Below are 22715 nucleotides of genomic sequence, written 5' to 3'. Positions count from 1 at the left end.
GTGCGTGGGAAACATTGGCAAAAGCATCGATGCAAAAACCGTCCACCACCACCACCACCGAGCCACACAGATAGTGGCTGCCTTTGTTCTGGCCATCGCCTTTGCAGTTCATGCAGCATTCATATGTGGTTAGGGGAGATGGATGAGAGAGCAATGGGTAAGCAACCGTGCCAGTGTCATGGTTTTCGAACCCGAAGCGCTCCACCCCCAGTAATTTGCTGCTTCATTTAATGCGACACCGACGTTCGTGCGTCCAAAGCCACCGCCCTGCGGGATGCTGCAAACACGCGTAAACGATCCGCGAGCGAACCCGCGAGCGCATCATCAAAGGGGTCTGCGTTACCATAAGCACCCGGAATGGGTGAGATGTTAATACGGTGCCCGATGGTTGCTTGGTTGCTATGCGCGATAGTTGGAGACGCCTTTCCGCCGCAGCAACTATTCAACAATCTAACCCGACCCGTCTATCTTGATCTTTGGCTCCGACCGGAACGCGAATATGCAGCATCCCCGCAGCAACGAACATCAAACGCACCAAAAGCTGTGCGTTACCTGTGTAGCGAAAAGCTCTCTTCACGGTTCACGGTAATTTGCAAAAGCGCGCGATTGCTGCGCGTTGATATTATTATGTTTGTCGTGCTGCCTTTACTTGTGCGCCGTCCAACAAACAAAATTAATACCCTCGTAGGTGGTTTATTTGTGCGTCCTGGTCGGTCGGTCGGTGTGTGCGGCATATGATTTATAGAGAGGATGTGAAAAGGCTATTTTCATACGGGGAAAAAGTGGAAGGAAAAAAAAAAGATTTGAGCACGCAAAAACAAGAGCAACGAGCATGCAAAAGTTGTGTAACAACCCGCTGTAACAATTAGTAATTAAAAATAGCAAACAAGGGGCGAGGTATTTAATGGGGCTATTTTTTTATTATTGTTGGTGCTCGTGTATTTTAAACAATGAGCCATGTGTTTGCCCTTTTAAATGGCAATAATTAGCAGAATCAGTTGAACTATTTCGTGCGGTACGGCGCTATTTTCATCGCGATGGTCTGTTTCATGTTGGCTGATGTTTTTGCTTTTCATTTTATAGTATTCCATTGTGTCTTTCACTGTGTATTTATAATTAAATTACGGTTGATAGACCGATTCTGTAGAATGACGAGAACAAATACCACCCAAATTAATTATACAATTTATTGATTTATATCCTACTGATATTTAACTTCAAATAGCATAGTCTAAAAACTCTTCTTCTTCTTTGGCTCAACAACCGATGTCGGTCAAGGCCTGCCTGTACCCACTTGTGGACTTGGCTTTCAGTGACTAATTGATTTCGCCCATAGCAGGATAGTCAGTCCTACGTATGGCGGCGCGGTCTATTTGGGGATTGAACCCATGACGGGCATGTTGTTAAGTCGTACGAGTTGACGATTGTACTACGAGACCGGCTAAAAACGGTCTAAAAACTCACATAATTTTAATTTATTTCTTACAGAGTCAGCTGGATATGACGATAATCGGCAATCGATGTGATTTGAACAGTGACAAACATACTGGTAAGTGCACATTGAATTCTATTTAATTACAAATAAATATAAAATTGAAAGGGATAACGCTAAGCAGTTAATTAAACTTCTCAATTAACCAACAAGAACATATTTAGAAAGGTTCTGAACGACTCCCGTTCACGTGAGAATACAAATATTAAATGGAAACACAAATAATTAGAGCACTCGTAGCTCTTCAATATCTAGCCCTTCCATCAAAACCCCCTTTTGCCAACATTACCCAATTGACGCACCGCATTAGGTGCCATTAAAATTAATAAGCTTCAATAGGAAACCACTCATTTCATCCACCCAAAAGGAACCCGCCGGTCCCCTTCTAACAGCACGGTAGCGTCAAACGATTCATAAACTTTTGAACCCAACAACAAACCGGACAAGCCCACCAAACACGGCCTGACGGACAGGACTGGACTGGACTGTCACGTCCAGATAATGAGCACATTAGCCCGATGCACGAGATCCGCTGCTTATCGGCTGCTGGCGCGGGGCTTTAGGTATTAATAAAGTGAGCCCTCCCCGAGTGAGCCGGGTTAGGGCCCAACCTTCTCGCGGTTGTGCAATTGAGCGTGTGTATCGACGGCGTTAAAGAGCGACTGGCTAAGACGTTCACTTTAGCGCCGCAAGACTGTCCAAGATCGTGCCAACCCTTCCCATACGCACATACAGCGAGAGGTAGTCCGGAGCCCTTTGGCGACGAGAGCCCCGCCGTGGAAAGTTCGTTGATTTATTCTACTTAATTGTAGCCAACAACGGACCCGTGCGCACGCCGACAGGTTCATAGGTTCTTTCTTGGGCTGCTGCTGCTGCTGCACGCACGCACGCGATCTCGTGATATCGCACGACCGACGTCACACCTTCTCGCCAAGTGATCGCTCTCTGGTAGTGTTTTGTTTTGTTTGGAGTTTTTTTTGTTGTTGCCCGCCGGCACCTTACACCAGCACCCCGAGTGACCTTCGCCATTGTCAACGTGAGGCCGCGCTTGAAGCGAACACCTTGATCCGTGGCGGTGCCGTGACAATATCCGAAAACTAGCCCATATTTCAACCGCAGCACTGTTGACGGAATTCTATTGATGGGTGGTAGTGACCCAGCCGTCCGGCCTTACCTAACGGTGGGCGCTCGAAGCGATTCGCCATGGCGCAATCCGGGGCGTGCGGTCAGGATGTTGGGCAGTTAAACTTTGGGCAGTGGAAGAGAAGCTCTCTCGGAACGGCGGAAAAGATGCCGCACAGAAACACACACACACACTTTGGCACTATTTGCAACCGATCGGTTGATCGTGAACTGAACCGCGTGAGGAGGGCTGTGCTCCGATTACTCACGGCCGGTCGACCGTAACGACCGTGTAGTTCAAGTTCACCCTGCCCTGTCTGCGCTTTCTTTGCAATGATCCATCCATGCGGGCGGATGTTGTTGTGGATGCCGATTGTGCAACCTGTTACCGAATTTTCCGCTCTCCGAACTCGCGATCACGGGATGAATAATGGATGAGAAACACAGTGCACCAGTGGGACGGACAAAGCGTGGAACGAGACGACCGAAACGTTTTTCGGATGTGATCTTGATCTTCACTTAATTGCTTTAATATGGTTTGTCGAGGTTTTGCGCTTTGTTGGTATCTTTAACCATCCTTCCGTTGGGTGGGCGTGTAGGAAAAAAACGATAAACCATCCGTTTAGCAGCTATTGGATGGCATCTTTGGGCGCGGACAAGAGAAGAAGAAACATACAAATTGAATCAATAACGTTATTTTTTAATTTAATAAGGGGAGGTTGCAATTGATAACACTAGGAGATCGTTTAAATAGGTTATAATACATTTTTCTCCTTTACAATATATACCAAGATCATGAACTTGGTTTGATTCTGATCGAGAGTCGAACTGTCGTCGGTGGTGTATGAAAGTGAGCGCTTAGCGCGTGACCATGGAGATAGATAGTATGATGCGTGATTTTTGCCCAACAAAAAGGACTGATTAGATCATGTAACTTGAAAGCGTTTTCTCTCGTCCATGATTTTGATTAATATTGGAGATAGAATTTGAATTGATTCTGTTCCAGATAAATGAATTTTGATTCCAGAATTTTGAAGTAAAACTTGACCTCACGTCTACTATAATGCATTCAAAGGCTCACTTGTGTGATAGAGTTACATGACACTCTAGTGCAATTTCTTCGCCCCATGCTACTCCTGCCACAACGGATCACTGTCCAATCAATCGACAGGTCTCGTTAGCAGAGGACTACCAGTAGCGACGATTGACCTAATCGTATCATCGGCCCAACAAACCCCCATTGCCTCACCACCAACAGTGTGTGTCCTGGTCATTGCGCCCGTCGCTGTGCTCCATTTCACAAGCGGCCATTACCATTCAACCTCCCTCCGCCGAGGTCCGTGGCCAATTCGGAGGTTCGGCAGATATTCGCATATCGGATATCTCTGGCCAGCAGCACAACACGATCATTAGCATGCGATTTTAGATGTACGTGACATTTGGACGCTTTGCCGATCGGTCACGACTTTTCAATTAGACATGGCCCCACCGGCTCGGGTCAACTGACCGTGTCTGGTGTGTCAGCCAACAGGACCACTCTCGGGGTCACCGTACACACAAACACACACGGTGGCAGTTCGATTTGCGCATGCCAATTCGTGTTGCTGTTTCAATTTCTCGCTACACATGTTTTCGGGGGTGAAGTGAAACTGTTAGTCGATTGACGAACCTGCTGCTACTGCTGCTGCTGCTGCTGCTTGAACAAATGCCCCTCGAGCGCACCTCGCACACAGCAAGGCTCGCGATCGTGGCGAAAGATTGGCGAAGAAATTGCTTGTCGCGGACGGATCAGATAAAGCGGGAATCCCTTACCGTAGATCGGACGGTTGTAGCCTGAGGCTGTCAGCATGAGGCTGTTTTTTATGCAACATGACTCATAGTTTTGTGTTGTGGTTCGTTCTGCACGTGCATGCTGTCGTTATGCTGTCGAAGAAACGATTTATTGGTGTAAAAGCGCCTCAAGGGAAGGGATCGTGTAAAAAAGTGGTGATTTTTGTGTGAAAATTGAAAACAGTTGATGAAGTATGGACACATTAAGAGACCTTTCTAACCGCTCTGTGCACTTACCTGCCCAAAATTTCGGATGATTCGCTCCCTGCCCCCATTAATGTTCGAACCATTTCCACAAATATAGTTACATTTATTTTTCCTTTCAATTTTAACCTGTTATACATAAACGAATTTATTGCACGGCACGGCACAGCAAGAGAGAGTGTGTCCATGCAAAACGTGCATTATATATATTTAAAAGCTCTTATTTTGCGATTCTCCCGCTGTGTTCGTTCGTTTGATTTGCCTCATTTGCGTGTTCCTTCCAAAAGCTTTCTTTGCTCTTTTCTTCTTTATTTTCCTTCACTCCTCCCCAAACCTTTAACAAATAAATGCTTTACTCTGCTGCCTTGCCTTCACATGTAGCGCGTAGCGCTAGTTTTATTCGATTCGTCGTTTGTACCGTTTGCAAAAGTTTCGTCAAAAGTAGCACTTTGATTGGTTCCAGGTTCCTTTCGCAGTCTTTCTAATGTCAATTGTAAGCTGCCCGCCCGAAATTCGTCGGACGGTCTCGTACCTTCCTCTCTGTTTTCTCGTATTGGTTTCCTCCACCTGCACTTTCTTCTTACAAACCGAAACGACAGCGGCAACGCACAAAAACACACTCACACCACACGCCTGACATAAAACGTCAATGATGCAGTGTGCACAGTGTGAAACAATGCGCGAATCCGATTGTGTTGCTACTAAGAAATAACGTGTACTAACGCACTAATATAATTAATAATGGTAACCGTATAAACCTCTGCGTCATTAACCATCCTTTCCAATGCCCTTTCGTTGGTGTGTGTGTGATGATACACAGTAAAACTTTAACATTCTTTCCCTGTTTGGTTTGGAGGAATCGTTGAACGATTTCAACCCCCCATTCTTATTCCTCTCATCCATCCAATCGGGGAGGGGCGTAAGAAGCTTCCATCTGTTTCCCGGTTTAATTGTTTCATTTTTTTACAGCCAATGGAGAGCAACAGTTAATCAACATTAAGAATAGATACATCTCTGTGTTCTAGCTTCTTGTGTGTTTCTATTTAATGTTGTAGCATAATTTCTACAGCTATTGCACTGTGTACTGCTCCGTAATAATGGAGCAATCAGAAGTAGTGTGTGCACATTTAATGGAAAACATTCCATCCAACTCTAAGAGTTTGTTGTGTGAATCGGTGTGTGTGTGTAATATGTTCTTCTTATGGACAATCTAATGGGGTAGGACAAGGGGTACTGCTGTGCATACTGCTACTAATTTTGAACAAACACTGAAAACATCGAAGCTCTCTATTTGCAGGCGATTTATGGTGGTACTGGATTAATTAGCTGCTGTCAGATTTGGCTTTCGGACTTTTGCTTTAAGGCTTACGATGGATACAGAGAAATGGGCGGGTAGGGTGTTTGATTTAACAACTTTTGGTGTGATTTTTCTCGAAATTGCCGTAGTAAGAGAATGTTGGATAGGTTCTAAGAACCAAATTAATTAATAATACACTTTTGCTGCTGTGCGCGTTCAACTCGGAACACTTGCTGAGAGAGAGAGAGAGATGCCAGTAGAAATCAATCGTTCCACTTTCACTAGCTACGTAGCTTACTAGTTCGTGGTAATGATGATACGGTAACATAAACGGGAAGACGGTTCCATGGTTGTGTACTTGATTGGTAAATAATTCCTTTTTTTTTGTTGTTGCGGGATTGCTGGATATAGACCCCTTCTTTGCAGGTTGTTGCTTTTACAGTATCGGCGGCACAATGTCGTGCTTGTCGTCTTCGTCGCTCACGTACATGCGTGTCAAATCCGAGGCGACGGAAGCGGTCTCACAAGCACTGTTGGTACGGAAGAGAAGGAAGGAAAAAAACAGACCCCTTTAATATAATTGGTCGATAATTAACTCACTTTTAAAAAGGTGCTAGATGCGTACAGGGGCGTGCATGAATGCTTCTAACTCAATTAGAGATGAATTTATAACACCCTGCGGCGTCGGTGTACCACCGTGATCTACTGCTGGAGGACACATCGTGCGAGGCGGTACATGGACGGTGCAATCAATTATGCTTCTCAGCTGCACACACACACACTGGCGCACCACCAGTGCCCGTAAATCATTCTCAAACATTGCGCGAACCAACAGCAAAACACGCGAGCTCTCATGTAGGCTCAGCCCGTTGGAGCTCAATGGTTATTGGAAATAAATCACCATTAAATGAACATTTCAATTCGTCGCCTAGCAAGGACCGTTTCGAGCATGGAAAGGGGGTGGTCAAACATTCTAGAATGGAAGTCCACCGGACGGCAGTGCCTCGAGCGCAGGGGTTTTTGGGGGAACACATCGTAAGTTTGGTTGTTTTATTAAGCGGATGTGAGTTAAGGACGAGTGATTGGATATTCAATGAAAATTTAAAAAAGCCTCCGAAAAAATACAATTTTTGTTCTTTATGAGACACTTTTGCATCCGAATTAGTAAAGATTATTCCTGCTAAGAAACCCCTGCCAAAAGCCGCAATCATGGTTCATGCTTCCCATGTTTCGAGCTGGCTCCCGCTGCTCGCCTCAGTGGCATAATTTGTCCAACCCGTTTCAATCAACTAACAAGCTTGCGTTTTGCGTCTGTTTTCCCCCCTTTACAAAACAAAAAGTGTTACTTTATGTGAAAGCAAAGTCATGTTATGTTCAGCCGCCCTTCAGTTTTTTTTCTTTCAGCTGACCTTACACTTTTGCTGTAAAACATTATGCGCTCCGCATAAACCACAACCCCGGTGACAACGACCACGACGACATCGACATCGCCGACGGTCAGCTTAGCGTGGACAAATCGATTCGCACTGGGCAAATTGATTGAACGAATAATTTATGTCCACCAGCACTATATCGCGCCACCACGTTTTAAAGCACTGTCACTGGCCTGGCCTTACCTGACGACATCGTGCTCCTCCAGCACCGGCACCTCCGTGCTGTCCAGCCCATCGTCCTCGTCCGCCGGCAGCTCGTCATCGTCGTCGTCGTTCGACTCGACGATGATCGAAAGGTCGTGCAGCATTTTCGACGGCGCCGCCGGTTTTCCGCCCGACTTCAGGGTTGCGCTCGGATGGGTGGCGTTCGCCGTATCGATCACCTTCGACGGGCCGGGCAGATCCAGCTTGTTGCGCTTGCTGCATGCATGGGCGGCCAGGATGATAGCCGGGGTGCGTAAAGAAGAGACAATCAAAAGCGATCGCAATTTGTATTAATAATCGCTGCAAAACAAACGGTTACCATCGCCGTATCCGGTATTATCTTCTTTCTATTATTAGAAGTTGACCCGAAACACGATGAGTTTCGTGGCACGTGCACGATAAGATCATGAATGGGGAGGACCGAATGGTCCAACGGATGTATCGATCGGTGTTGGAAATTGATTCCCTCCCACCCCACTGGTGCAATCGCAAACTTCGCCGTGTTTGTGGCAGTAATTACGCTAATGAGTGTTTTCCGTCCCCACGTCTGATGGTGGGTTTTGCTCTTCCTTACCTCTGTACTGCCTTATTGCGCATCACTACATCGAGCCAGTTAGTTGTGATTTGAGGGCTGAATCTGTATTTCGGCATGATGGAGGCGTGAGGATAGAAGAATGGAGAGAGAGAGAGAGAAAGAGAGCGGGAACGTTATCAGTCGTGGTGGGCTATATATCGTGGCGGTCGGGGGTAACTTTTGCAGCTGGTTTATAGACCAATATGTACGCTCGACGGTATGATGGATTGTGGTCTGATTGGAAAGTTCTCCTCCCCCCTAGGGGAAGAACTGTTTGGAAAAGCCCAAAGTACAACCCCGAATGCATGATTGATGGCAGAAAGTTAGTCGGTATCTATTCCAAAGTGCCGAAAGTCATTACCACGTGCGTAATAGAATAACCAACCCAAGTTCTCAATATCATGGCGAGGTGTAATCTATATCAATAGAATTTGTGGGAATTCAATTCTCATCATTACACAAATCCCATCATACAGTCGTTGCGCGAGGAAAAGCCAGCTGATGAGGATGATGATGGAAAGCAAGAGGACCTAACGAGTTGGACACTACTACTTCTAGGGATTGGCATGCATGGCTAATGTTGAAATGAAAATATCCTTAAATTGATTTAATCTATCATGAACCTAGCTTTCTGGGATAACTTAACTAATGTTTAGAGTTAAGTTGGTAAGAACCTAAGATATGCTACTACTAACATGTGATAGTTTTAAGCGCAGACATGGCTTATCTGCAGACACACAAACAAGTTTGAGTGTGCGATATTGCGCAGTGTTGCAAGAAACTGACACGGTCCTAAAACTATCAACCTGAAAGTACTGCAACCTGACCGGGATGGTATCTATGGGTATGTATGAATGACTTTGCTAACTGGACCTTGATAATCCAAAGTTCTCTAACCGAGCATCGTTCGACGGGCAAGGGTCGGCCTTAGCTTGTTTCTCCATCGAAAGCACCTTGTTGAGGTACTTGAGATCGAACTTGAGAATCGCTGGAAGAAGAAACAGAGAGAGAATGAGAGAGAGAGAGAGAGAGAAAGAGAGAGAGAGAGAGAGAGAAAGAGAGAGATAGATAAAGAGATAGAAGCGGCGTGCGTCCACCAGGCGGAAGGATATGCAAAAGAAGACACAGAAAAAGAAGAAGAAGAAGAAGAAGAAGAAGAAGAAGAAGAAGAAGAGAAAAAAGTCGTTTATTGAACATGTACTTGTACGCGGCGGGGCAGATATAGAGCCCGGAACACTCAGTCCCTTGGGGGCACCGGTGTGGTTGTGTGTGTCTGTGAATTCTGGCAATAAATGATGTGGATCTGGAGGCAGCTTTGGGCAAGTTACTTACATTTATCGAGCGGACCAAGCTTGAGCGCGATGTTGTACAGGATGTCCGCCGTCCAGAACTCCGGTATGCGGACGAACATTTTTTTCGCGTCGGCCGGCAGATGGAAGCCAAGCTTGTGGAGCAGCAGTATGAACGGCTGGTAGGACAGGATCGCAAACTGGTCCTGGTTCCAGGGCACAACCGGGATGGACTTCTTTTTCACTGTGTGGGAATAGAGAATATTTTCTAAGGTCAATCCACGCAAAACCCAACAAAGACATTCAACCGCTGCTTACAGATGCAATGGTACGAGACGGGCTCCATCACGACTACGCCCGTACTACCGCCAATGCCCGCCGTCACGTAGATGTTGCCACTGAGCAGATTCAGCTTGACGAAGCAACAGTCCAGCAGGCTCTTCTGCAGCCAGGCAATCAGCTTGCCCCGGTTTTCCTTCTGCAACCGGTCGCGCAACACCTGGATGTCGTCCACCGCCTTGGACGATGACTTCGAGTCTCCATCCTCCGGTTTGGGCGAATCGGCCGATGCGACTGATAGGGCGGGCGTTTGAACGTTCCGTTCGTAGTCTGGATTTTCCACCTTCATCAGATCGTCGTACTGCACGAGCGTCACTATGTTCTGCTCCAGCAGCTGCTCGATGATGGACAGGCGCGTCTTCTGTTGATTGCCATTTTCCTGGAATAGCTTCAAGATGTCCGCTACGACACATTTGCTCTGCCGACACTGTACGTAGTACCAGTGTAGGGAATCCTTTTCCTCCTGCGTCCAGGTGACGAGCAGATTGCCCGACAGTAGCTGCGTTCCGATGTCGGGTAGCGTGGTGGACAGCGTCAACGGGGCCGGCTGGGGCGTGTTGATGAACTTGTGGATGACGTACTCGATCAAATCCGACCAGTCCTGAGAGTAAAAGACGTCCAAAAATTATGGATTAGTGTGTGCTCGGTGAAGCGCAATTTAAAACCCGTACATCACACAGCTCGTACTCCGTCTCCCAGATCTGCGAGTACGTCTTCAGTATGCTTGGCTGAAACAGCACATTGATGTGGCCCAAATCGCCCCCGACGTGATGCATCATCGTGAAGATGCAATCGTTCACGAACGCACCGTTCTCGCGGAAATCCTCCAGCAGCAAACCGTACTGGTGCATAATCTCCACCGTCGCAAACCTGCAACAAAAAACGGATGGGGGAAAAAGAGAACGCGGATACAAAGGAGGAGAAAGAGAGAAAGAGAGAAAACGCAATTGGTTAGCGTCTCGGGGAAATGTGGTTTCCCCTTTGGTTCAAACGGCCTTCCATTTGTGGGTTTGTTTGTTTCTGTTTACTGTTTGATGTGGCCCAGCATATCGCCCGGGTTGCCATCGGCGGTCAGTTCCCGGACACCGTCGAGCAGGAGCAGCAGCGTGTGGTTGGTCACTATCAGGTCCTGCAGGTACTGGCGGCTCTGGATGTTCGGGTTGTAGCACCGGAGCAGCAGCACAAACAGGCAGCGCAAATCCTCGGTGCAGCTTATCTGGAGCTGTAGAAGCTTGAGCTTCTCTTTGTCCTCCTGTAGTTTGTGGTGAGGTTTTAGTGGGAAGGAGAGTGTGGGATTGCCGACAGGTTTATAAATAGAACATGGAAACCACAGCACCGCCTGCAATGCTCGGTAAAATCTTACCTTTGTAAGGTGTGTACTCTTCTTGTACGTATCAAGCGCTTGCAGAAATTCTCTTATCGCTGTTACAACCTACACAGCACAAGAATGAAATGGAAATGGCGTACAATGAGAATGGGGTAGGTTTGAGGGCTTCATGTTTTCTGTGTTATGTAAATTTCTGGGAGGCTCACCAAATGAATCCTTCGCAAACAGGGCTTTATGTCCGTCTCGGTGGCTCGGCTGAGCTGCTCGAGCTGTTCGCATAGCATCACGCCCTCGTACGTAAGGTAGCTTATGATGTCGAACGACAGGACGCTGTTGATGTGCTCCAGGTCCAGCTCGAGCTGGGTGGCGAATTTCAGGAAGTACGTAACCAGCCAGAAAAAGTGTGACGTATCAATTTGCACTTGCTGTGTATAGGAGAGGGTTGGAGAGAAGCGTTTGGGATTTAATTAAAATTGGGCGTTATTTAAAGTGAATTTTGTGGTTTTGCATGGTATGAAATGAATCCTACTCAAAAGCAAATGGAACCGTTTGACCTTAACCCGAGCAACATCAAGTTTCGCAATTACGTTGAATGCTCCTTTGCAAGCCGTGTACCGCCTGTAATTGTTGAATAGGAAACTGCCTCTTGCTAAATATCAAAATGCCAGCAGAAGCTTTCCTCGAAGCAGCTTTTCTACAGCCCACACAGGACGCATCAAGTGGCGCATACTTTAGCAGCAATTAAAATTTGCATGAATGCCCCCCCTCAACTTACCAGATCCGAGAGTAATTGCGTGTGCAGCTCGTGCACCAGATAACCGTATCCTTTCAGCAGAAAGTCGACCGTAAACTCTTTCAGGATGTGCGAGATATCGTCGTCGGTCGGCACATGATGCATTAGGCCCTTCATGTTGATGCTAATGGTGGGTGGAAGGAGAAAAGCGACCAAAGCGCGTCAAGAAATGTCGCTTTCATGAAATTATAGACCGGCGGTTACTCACATATTGCTCTTGCCCCGTTTTACCAGCTTCTTGCGGCGCAGCTCCTTCTTCTCCTGCACCGAGACCGGGTTGCGCTGCTTGTTGGCTGCGTTGAAGCGCTGCTTCTGGTTGGAGGGTGGCTTCTGGTGGACCGGCTTCTGGTGCGGGCTGTCGTCTTCGTTGCTGGAGGTGGAAATGGATTCCTTCTCCACCTGCGTACCGTAACCGCAGTCGGAATTTTCCGACTGCGACACCTGGATCTGCTTTTGCGTTTGTTGTTGCGATTGCTGCGTCTGTGACTGTTGTTGCTGCTGCTGCTGCTGTTGTTGGGATTGCAGTGTGGGCGACTTTGGAGGTGACTGTACCTGTTGTTGCTGCTGCTGCTGCTGTTGTTGTTGTGGACACGATTGTGGCCCATTCGACGGCTTGCTGCTCTCCTTCATCGCTTGATCTTTGCCGCTGGCGGTCGACTGTTTGCAAAACACGCCCGACGACGAGCTGCTGCCGGACGAATCCTGGTGACACTTGGTGCCGCCTGCGCCACCTTTGGACTTTTTGGGCTGCAAAAAAAAGTTAATAAATTAAAAACCCAGCACAGTGCACAAGAACATACAAAGTTTCGGCTAACTTCCTGCAGTTCCGTGGCCTTCTGGTGGTCACAGAGCTGCTGCTGCTGCTGCTGTTGATGCTGCTGCTGCTGATGTGCCCCGGACCCGTTGCAGGACGGTTTGCCACCAATCGCACTCGCACTGCCGCAGGTCGTCCCGCCCCCCAGGACGCAACCGTCGCTCGATGCAGCGTTCGCCTTCAGCGTTTGGTGGTACATCTGGTGGGATTTGATCGCGCGCGAGAGTATGATCTGCGTCGGGAAGTCGGCAACCATGCGCGTGACCTGCGGCGCCTCGGACGCACATTCCTTGCTCATGGACGATGGCATTTTGCCACTGCCTAAAATGCAAATAGCGCTCATAAGTCCGGCTGGTTCAAAGTGTGGATGCGTTTGGTGCGGCGGCGGCGGCTTGGACCGCGGCTGGCTGGGTGCCGGCTGCCCGGGACCGCTGCTACTGCCGGCCCGCCGCAGACATTCACCATTGTCGGACGAGTCGGACGTCGGGTCGGAGGTGAGCATCGGGCTCGAGTCCCCGCTGCACTGCTTCGGCGGCGACGTGTTGCTCTCGTTGTCCTCCGAGCTTTCCGACAGCGTCGACTCGAACCACAGGTTGAGCAGCTTCTGGAGCGTGCTGATGTGCTGGTCCTTGTACATGAGCGCGACCAGCTGCGCCATCGTGACGCCCCAGTACGCCCGCTGCGGGCAGGACATCAGGTAGATCAGCAGCTTGTCGATGCTCTGCGTGAACAGGTTCCAGATGATCTGGTTCTGGAAGGAGGTGTTGTGGCCGGCGGTCGGATAGCAGCTGCCCCCGTGCCCGCCCGCCCCCGTGCCCATCTCCGGCACGTGCAGGATGTTGCGCAGCAGGAGCAGACAGTTGTTGACGCTGTCGCACTGCTGGATCGACAGCTTGGTGTCCCGCTCGAGGATGCCCTTCATGTGGTCGATCACCGCCTTGGTCGTCTTCCAGTCGACGAACGCTTCCTTGCTGGTGATCAGCAGCTTATTCAGCTCGAAGATCGTGTGCCGGCCGATCTCCGACTTGGACACGAGGTCGACCGGCAGCAGACACTCGACCGGCACGGTCAGATTTACCAGCAGCCGGATCGTGGTGTCGATGATCTTCACATCCTTCGCGTTCACCAGCAGCGGCACGATGTCGTTCTTGACGTTCTGCCCAAACCCGATCGCCCGGCGAAACGTGCGCAGGGTCGCATCCTCCACCGCCAGCTTACAGATGATCTCCTCCAGCGTTACCAGACAGTCCTCGCTCAGGTGGTACGCATCGTCCTCGAACGTGCCGAGCGAGCCGAACGTGCTGTTGATCTGCGGGTTCGCCAGCAGCCATTCCATCGCTTTCTCACCTAGGCTGGCTGCCCCCTGTGCAACGGCTGACAGTACTGCACGCCCGAATGGAGCGGTTTAGGTGCCCTCGCAGTAGATTGAGGGATGAAATGTGGAGTATATGTAGGGCGGGAGATTGTAGGAAGGATAGGATTGTACGTTAATCGTTAGTCAAAGCTCACTTGCACGATTAAAGGCAAGGAGGAAGGAAAATTTACACCAATAGAAACGTTAACGGAAAGATTAATGGGCTGCTTTTTTGGAACTGTTAACTTTCTCCCTCTAAGTATCCTTTGAAGGATCACTTGTTTGCGTTCGGAGCGTAGTGGTGTGGGAACGAGGATCTGTTTGATGAAAGCGAGGTTTCGTACCCATTGAAATCGCTTGCTAAAGTGTGGTGCAATCGAGAAAGTGTGTGAGAGAGAGAGAGAGAGGGAGAAAGAAATGAAGAAAAGGGGAAGAAAAGAAGAACGAAATAAACGATTAAGGATGAAACCAAAGCAAAAAATGCCAACAGAAACCAAACGCAAACGATAGAATCGGTTCGGGTTTGAAGAGAGATGTATAGATTAAACCATTAAACCCAGTTGTAGTGACGAAGAAACCATTTCATTGGTAATCAAAATTATCGATAAAATGAGTTGCTGCTTGAATTAGCGAACCCACGCTTTCCCATTTTGGAGGTTCTATTCCTGGTGCAATATAGCAGCGTTCGCGAACATTTCCACCACTCAATGTTAGGCCGCATGTTAGTGAATTATATTTATCTCAATACACACTCCAGCCAAACTCACAGTTGAGTCTCTTCTGGAACCGTTTTCCAACCAATTTCCCGCTCGAAAGGGCAAACGCAAATACCATCCAGCCCTCGCGGTTTTTTCTCCCTGTAATACCACACACGTTGTTTGCTACAAAGGCTTACATCACCGCAAAATTAAGCGACCTCGGTCGTGTAGATTTATGTAATAATCTGTGGTTTTGGGCGAATTTCGAGATAATTCCAAACGTATTGGAGAAGCTTCCAAATTTGATTCTTCAGTCTAAAACTTGGTAGGAGTCACACAGGATATCACGCATTACCATTAACGTAAACACCATGCGGTTTAACATAAATGAGGCATAAATGTATGTATGCAGATGAATTCCCTATCAGCAGGGATATGCAAATGTGGCGAAATCTCAACGTGGTTCTGGCAAATTTGCCTTCAAAATGTCACATGTTGGTGCGTTTGACAGGGAGGTGGCCACACTGCCACTCGGGCCATATAATAGGATCGGGATATATGTACATACATTCACTTATCGAGCGAATTCTGTTAACACATTGCACTGGATGGACAGTCACCATCCTCAGCGCATGGTCTGCGTTGCGTTACGTTACGTTAGCGCACAGTGACCTTTTTTTTGGAGTGGGATTTTGGTTGTCTGTCGCTTACAATGTCCCGTGTCTACCCGTGAGTCAACGAAGCAGTAGAAGTGCTCAACAACAGGAAGAGCACACTCACTAATCCCACTGTCCTGGGCTCTTCGGTTTCCTGTGTGTTGTGGGGACTGTATTCCAGGTTTTCCCATCCCCCCCCTACCAACCAAGAAGGTACATAATCACTCCCGCACAGCTCCGGACAAGTAGGGTGGGAAATATATTAACCTTCTTTTTTTTTTAGTGAGCCGCTGGAACACGAGCCCGCACCGAATCGCAACGTGATGCCCTGCGTATGCCACATCAGGTTGCGCTTCACTTGCTTCCCTTTCTCTCTCTCTCTCCCCTCACACGGTTGCAGGTTGAAGAATATTATGTGCGTTTGCGGTGGTTGAAGATTATCAACGAAACATTCGATAGTGGGATTATTACACAGACAACACCCCGTGTTGAGGACTCACGTCGCTCAAGAAGCTGCTCAAAGTGCTACCCACACACTGTTCACCGGGTCCACCGGCGTTAATGGTGCTGCGCTGCACTATCCGTGGCAGCAACTTTTCCACTTTCCTTGCGGCCAGCGAACAAAATGTCAACCGCGTGGTTGTGCCAACATGCCACCACGGACAGAGGAAGCACTCTGTCGAACACGTGCACATGCGGCGGTGGTGGTAGTAGTACTAGTGTCCCGAGGTACAACATGGCTGTACTAGACATGACTGTCTTTTGTGTGATACGAAAAGGAAGGAGAAACGGGGAAAAGTTGAAGATGTAAACTGAGCAGAAATGTGCTTTTTATAATACAAAATGGATGAAGAGTGGAGTGGAGCCCGCCCTGTTGCTCAAACAACTCAGCAGGGCAAACACATTGGATTGTTGGAAAGTTTGAAGTGGCTGAAATTAGCCACAATTTCTTTCCCGTTTCGAGGGACCAAATAAAACTGCCAGTACACCACCGGTGTGGCTTCTTTCGAGTGAGATGTTTTCCTCCCCTGCAAGGTATGTGTCCTGGTGGTGGAAGAACTGGCCAACTTTTTATACAGTTCTGTGCGAGTGTAGAACTTTTCCGCCTCCAACTACCTGAGTACGGTTTTAACTCCCGTGTTTCGAGGAAGATCACGTTGGATGGGTGGAAAATAGGCGAACGAACAAAACAAAAAGAAGCTAGTGATGATGGCTATACAATTCCCGTGAATTCCGAGCCCCGCACCCGGGCAGTGGAAGTGTAAATAGTGCATTGTTGTGTAGCTAGGAATATCCTTTCACCATGCACGCGGTACGGTGTGGTGCCATGCGGTGCCATGGACAAGGGTATTGTGCTTGAAAAAAAGTCCTTTACTTAGAAGAACAATGGAACAAAAACGGGTTGAGGTGGTTGGTTCTATTTCGGTGTTGCATGCACGGAAGCTGCAGCGGATCTTGTACGACTTCGCCAGGCAGTCAATTTTCCGCGTGAGCATTCTATTTCCGCTGCCGGCCGGTGTTGGCCTTCTGTTGGGAAATGTTGTTTGTCATCGCCATAACGCAAAAAAAACGTTCTTGTTTTATTGTATGCTTTCACCTTTGCTTTGCTGCATAGAACGGTCAAGAGGACGCTGTGCATATGATTGCTAAACCCACGACAGCAAGGACTCCCACGAGGACATCCCTCCCGAGGACTCCCACGAGCAGAGTGTCTCTGGAGTGGTGCATTTCATCTGCGTTTCGTCTTCCATGATGTATTTGAACATGGAATTCAAATTTCATTTCTTCCACGCAAATAAACATTGATCGATTGGGAGCGGTACGTGACGTGGGACGTATCTGCCGCTGGAAATACACATTTCAGAAGCAATACTATATGGTTCTGGTGTTGTTAGACATCTTTGTGAATGTCCATCGAGTGACAATTCTCAAGAGGAACATGTTCAAAAGGACTTAAATTTGTGAGTTAACGATATTGAATTCTGGTTCCTTTGAGTTTGTCACAGCATTAGCATTTCATCGAACAATCAGTCATCTCCTAACATCCATTTTAGATGTTTTCAAAGATTTTTAGAATCAATATTCATGATTTTATTGTCTTTAATAGCTATATTTATCTGCCGATATAGCTAACAAACAATGATGTTTAATCAATTCCATATCTATCAATCTCTGGATCGCTGGAAGACATTCGTTCCAATCATATTATTACAATGAAATATTGATCCTATTTGTTTCCTTCAGGAAGCAAATGGTATTTGCTTCTGTCTAATGTACATCCTACTCCCATATTACAGGAAGGACACTCTCACCAAGCTTCCCAGAACAAAAGATTATGATGAAAAACGCCCAATTTTTCTGGACAAACAAACCTCCTCCGACATCTCGAAGCACGCTTGTTTAGTTGTCTTTCGATCATACATATTTGAAAAGGCCACACAGAAAAGATAGCAAGAGAAAAAGTCGACTGTTTGTGCATCTGTGGAACCCTTTTGCAGAAAGCTTATTTATCAGCAAACGTTGGGCTTTACCGTGAAGAGCGCCCGTAGCCTTCGTATGCATTTGAAATGCAACGCTTGGAACGCTTGCATTTCCAAACTCGCAACCCACAAGAGCTCATTCTTATTCCTGTTCCCCTATCTATCGGTCGGTTGGTGGCCTCCTTCAACGACGCCGACCCTCTCTTGAGGACCCATGACGATGACGGTGACTGGGTAATACAAACGAGCCATTGCGCATCCCTAACACACCCGCGTCCGAATTGAATTGTAAATTGGTACCAGCAAATACAATCATCAATGAAGTGTGGCAGCAATTCGAATAGACTTTTCGAAACACACACCATGTCCATGGAAAATGTATGCCCGCCGGCACAAACCACCATTTGGTTTGGGGGCATCTTGCTTCTTGGAGAGCTGTCGTTTCCTTGCTTGCTACGCGCGGTTAGACGCGGGTGTTTTAATGTTTGCAACTTCGTCGCTGTATACTTAAATGCGATCGAAAAACCATTTTCTTCTCGGAGTTTGAGATATTGGTAACGCATGAAAATGCGACTGTGTGACTTCAAAGAAGAATTCATTCCAGGAGAGCAGGGGGAAGGGGGGGGGGGAATGGGTAGGTGTAACTGGGTGGAGATTAGCGTTATTTATGCGTAACGTCGCCGGCGCGTTACTCATTGAAGGGCAAGGTGTTTTGGAGCGCAGGGAAGCCGGTGGCGGTGGACGGAAGTGTGTCACGTTTTCGCTACAACTGTCGGAGCTCGGTGCTTGGACAATCGGCGAGGAGCTGGAAGATGCTCTCCATTCGATTCCATAATGCTTGCGGACTCGCTTTTTCCCCCTCCCGGTTCGGTTGTGTTGTGTGCGTGGATCGATTCGTTTCGGTGTTTATTAATGCAACAGAACGGGGGCTAAAGTTTTCGTTCGCACCATCCCATCATTATGCACATTTTAATGCTGCAAAGTTTGATGTACCAAAGTTGGGCCGAAAGATGTGAATAAACAATTTACCCCAATAAGCATCTCGTTGGGAGCGCTCGCGCGCGTTAAAATAGTTACATATTTGGACGTTTATTTCCGTTACGAACCGTGCCAATTAAAATACACCCACTGGGTAGGAGCCGCGCTTATATTGTTCGGTTTCGGATAGAAACTTTTAATCGTTTTTAGCCAACTCCTCGGTGATAAAGTGGTAGAGAAAGGTTATTTGCATATCACAAAAACGGGGAACTTGTTACATCTCGCTTTTGCTAAGAAATGAACAAACGAAACCAAAAACAACCGTGGGGCACTACTTTGCCACTACTGTTGGTGCGAATTTAGCCAGACTTCTCTGTGGGAGTTGAACATACAAAACTTTAGCCCCAGCTCTCGCTCCCTAGGACCAAAACTAGTGGAATGAACTCGGGTAATTGGTGTCCTACACTTTTAGCATCCTTCGCATATCAGGTAACTCAAACAAGCAAATTCTGGTTGTTCAGTTTTATTTGTGGAGCAGAATTTTCCACCCTTCAAAGCACACGCCGAAACGATGGCGACAAGCATTTGCTTACCGATGCGACCCACCTAGAAGCACCACAGCAACAAAAACCCCCTCTGCCATTGAAAATGTTTTCTATTCACGGTAAAAAAGGCTATTCACGGGAGATTTCGTATACTGTCGCAGCCTTTTGAAAACTTCAGGGCTTCAGACACCGACCGTGTGGGTGTGTAACATAGGCATTAGAGATGGAGCTGGGGTGAAAAAATAACGTCCAATTATCAGCGATAAGGTTCAAAGAATATCTTGCTGCTTTCAATTTCCAGGGCCATCATATTGATAGGAGAATAATTTTCGCTTGCAAAAAAGGATTTATTTTGGAGGAAAAACTGGGGAATTAATCAACCATTATTATTCCATGGCACAACCCCAATCTTAAGTGTCGTAAAAAATATTTAATGTGTGCATATAAAAAACTGCTGTAAGACGACTCCGATGACTTCTTTAAAGTTATCGAAAGCAGTCCCTTATTTCATCTTCTCCTCCAATATTTCAATCGGACTTTCTTCCATTTTCTGTCAAGCGTCCGAAGACGATTGCAGTGTAGCGCTCAACCAGCACTCTAGTCCATCTGGTGGGGCCATTTGAAGTGTACTGTATTTGATTAAAAAGCTCGCCGTTTATCATTTGTGCAAAGGTCACCGTGTAGGTTGCTTGTAGATTAACTGGAGAGTCGGAATCTATTCAAGTGAAATCTTCAAAGATTGCTTTATTAAATTTAACCAAAGTTAGAAGACCAAAGAAATTACTTTTTGTGTAGAGCAATTGCAAAATGGATGTAATTAAATATTCTATTAACAATAACGTTAACAGGATTTGCAATATTCCAAGAAGTGCAGCAACTTTGGTCCGCGTCCTTTACTTCGCAGTTGCTAAAGGGTTATTATCGTCCAACGTTCCTCCCCCCTCCCAAGCAATCCAAACCCATTCTGACCATTCTCTGGTCTGATCGCGTCAGAACGATTATACAACCCGTCTAACGGGGAGTAGGGGTGTTGTGGACTCTCCCCCTTTTATTCCCCCCCCCCACCACATGCAAGTACACGCACGTAGCCATTAGATGGATAACGTGCCCAACAGCAGACTGGTGCATGTGCGCTCGCTGTCCACTTACCTTCATTAGCTTCCGCTGCACAAACACACAGACACACTAGGGGAGATCTTGCGCTTCGTATGTGTAGTGATAGTGATGGTTTGCAAGGGTAGAGAGCGCCCTACTCAAAGCTAATCGGTGCTGATGACGTTAGAACTGTTGCACTCCGTTGCACTGCACATTCGCACACAACCGTCGGTCACTGTCTGTGGTCGCTGGTCGTGCCTCGTCGAAGGCTTCGAATGATGGCACCTCCTACACACACACACACAACAGAAGCTCACTCAAACACGGTATTATTCCACCACGTATCGGAGAGACACGGATCTGATCACACTTTAAAAACACACACAGAAAAAGCAACAACAACTTCACCAGCTCACGATGCACCGCGACTCAGAAAACGTGATCTTACAGCGTCACCCAGACACAGTAGGCCGTGTTACAGCACGTTACATACGCGCACAGTGTTTGCCACTGCAAAAGCCAATAGGCTGTTGGCTGTATCAATCGAGAGAATCGCTATTATTTGCAGTTTTGGCGGAAATGATGACGATGGTTCTTGGATTTATGTTTTTTCGTTTTTTTTTTGCTTTTGCGCGTTTTAGTTAAATGGTTATTTTCGATATCTGTGCCACTTTCTTACACACACTGACGCAATGCACAAGCAGAGTGCAATTTTCGCTTATCAGTAACGATCACCGTCTTGCAGCTAATGCTTACACGCACACACAGACCACTCGTTTACATTCACAACGCCGCTAACCTTGGACCGTGTATCGTTGTTACACTTGCCGTGAATAAAAGTACACTTCATTTTTGTAGCTCACCGAACAAATGCTAATTTACCACAAAATGTGTGCGCCGACCACGTGGGCTTTGCTGGTTTAAAATTCAAAACAACCGTTTCGTTTAAATATTTTTAAACCCTTTTTGCACTTGGGTTTGTTTTTTCTTTTACTTTCTTTCACTTTTACTCGACACACACGGTTGTGTCACACACCTTTCCAGCAGGAGCGTTGATCACTGACTAATTGTATTGTGCAGTGGTACACCACTGATGGAGGTACTTCCGCCTCGAGCGACTACCGATGCGCAACTGTGTAGTGCAGTGTGCCGACCGGGTGTTCGTTTGCGTGTTGCGTGGTTGTAGCGCTGTTGTCCCTACGGACGATTTGTTTGTATATAGGGCGTTCTAACAGGGCAACCTCGGCGCGCACCGCACGACCGCTATCAACCAGTTGCTGGCTGTAATTGACGATTGGGATGTACCGGATGTTTCACACACCGTAGGATGCTGTGGAATCCTCGCAAAAGTGTGTCCTTTGCGCAAGCGAGAAAGAAAGAATGACAGAGAGAGAGAGATAGAGAGAGAGAGAGAGAGAGAGAGAGAGAGAGAGAAAACATCCTAAACGACGGAAAAGAAAGGTAAACGCGGATGTATCAACGAGAGAAGAGTGCGAGTGTATGTAGAGACCGGGAACGCTCGTTATGTACAAAGCGCCCCTGAGAGAAATTCCGCCTTTTCTGCCTTTCGAGCTCGTTGATTTCGAATGAATATTTTGAATTGGTTTTAAATTTTATTGAAATTATGTGATGCATTTATTGTTTTTTTGATAATGTTTTGTCATCAATTTGACACTTTGATTCTTTTTTCCGTGCCCTAGTAGAGCGTAGAGCTCTGGTTCCACTCGAGATAGCCCTTGTGAAGCCATCGCACAGAGCAACTTCGTCCGTAGTGGTGCACAAACGCGTCGATGAAGATGCCGCTGCCGCTGTATGTGTACATAAAGGGGGCCATGGCCCGGTATACAAAACACAAACCGACCCCAACGCAGTAATGCGCTCGCTCGCACCAATACCAAAACCGCGGCCACCCGGCGGGGCGCGCGGATTCACGTGGGCCGGCAACGTGCGATCAGGCGCAAGTTCATGTTTCCCCCAGTTGTTTCTGCGTCCGTCTCACCCGGTGAATCTGGCGTTTCGGCCCACCGGGAGTGGGAGGGCGGGCCGCTATTGCAAACAGCGTGTGATGGGAAAAAAAGCTGTGCTGGAGAGAGCTGCCGGAGATTTCGCGCACTAGTCGTTGCATCTCTGCCTATCTTTGCCTTTGTGTCTCTTAATCTAGTTGCTGGTTAGCCTTTTTTTTGTTTGTTCT

At 47.4% G+C, this 22715-nt stretch overlaps 1 protein-coding gene across 6 annotated transcripts; it reads right to left on the bottom strand.

The window, feature by feature from the left end:
- Positions 1–4733: 4733 nt before the first annotated feature.
- On the bottom strand, positions 4734–21796 carry LOC120899734 (protein timeless). Of its 6 annotated transcripts, none has more exons than XM_040305899.1 (15): positions 20579–21794; positions 13181–14432; positions 12705–13039; positions 12113–12651; positions 11887–12028; positions 11318–11536; positions 11148–11216; positions 10813–11036; positions 10456–10654; positions 9764–10385; positions 9489–9689; positions 9030–9144; positions 8157–8219; positions 7562–7798; positions 4734–6475 (listed from the first exon to the last, which is right to left on the bottom strand). In XM_040305899.1, the coding sequence occupies exons 2-15, from the start codon at positions 14052–14054 to the stop codon at positions 6382–6384; spliced, it is 3933 nt and encodes a 1310-aa protein (XP_040161833.1). In that variant the 5' UTR covers positions 14055–14432; positions 20579–21794; the 3' UTR covers positions 4734–6381. The 6 variants fall into 6 exon arrangements, with proteins under 6 accessions (XP_040161833.1, XP_040161836.1, XP_040161835.1 ...); XM_040305902.1 differs by having other exon boundaries at positions 9054–9144; XM_040305901.1 differs by having other exon boundaries at positions 12720–13039.
- Positions 21797–22715: the final 919 nt, after the last annotated feature.

Source organism: Anopheles arabiensis, chromosome 3 (genome assembly GCF_016920715.1).
Source record: "Anopheles arabiensis isolate DONGOLA chromosome 3, AaraD3, whole genome shotgun sequence".
NCBI lineage: Eukaryota > Metazoa > Arthropoda > Insecta > Diptera > Culicidae > Anopheles > Anopheles arabiensis.
The sequence above is the reverse complement of the archived record's forward strand: the minus strand, read 5'-3'. Positions and strand labels throughout refer to the sequence as shown.

Bases quoted from the DNA above. Each gene is read 5' to 3' on its own strand.
- LOC120899734 (XM_040305899.1), bottom strand. From the start codon at position 14,054: ATGGAATGGCTGCTGGCGAACCCGCAGATCAACAGCACGTTCGGCTCG. The intron at 8,220-9,029 runs GTCCAGTTAGCA...GCCGAAATACAG, and splicing joins GAGAACTTTGGATTATCAAG to ATTCAGCCCTCAAATCACAA. The intron at 7,799-8,156 runs GTAAGGAAGAGC...CCATGCATGCAG, and splicing joins CGCAATAAGGCAGTACAGAG to CAAGCGCAACAAGCTGGATC.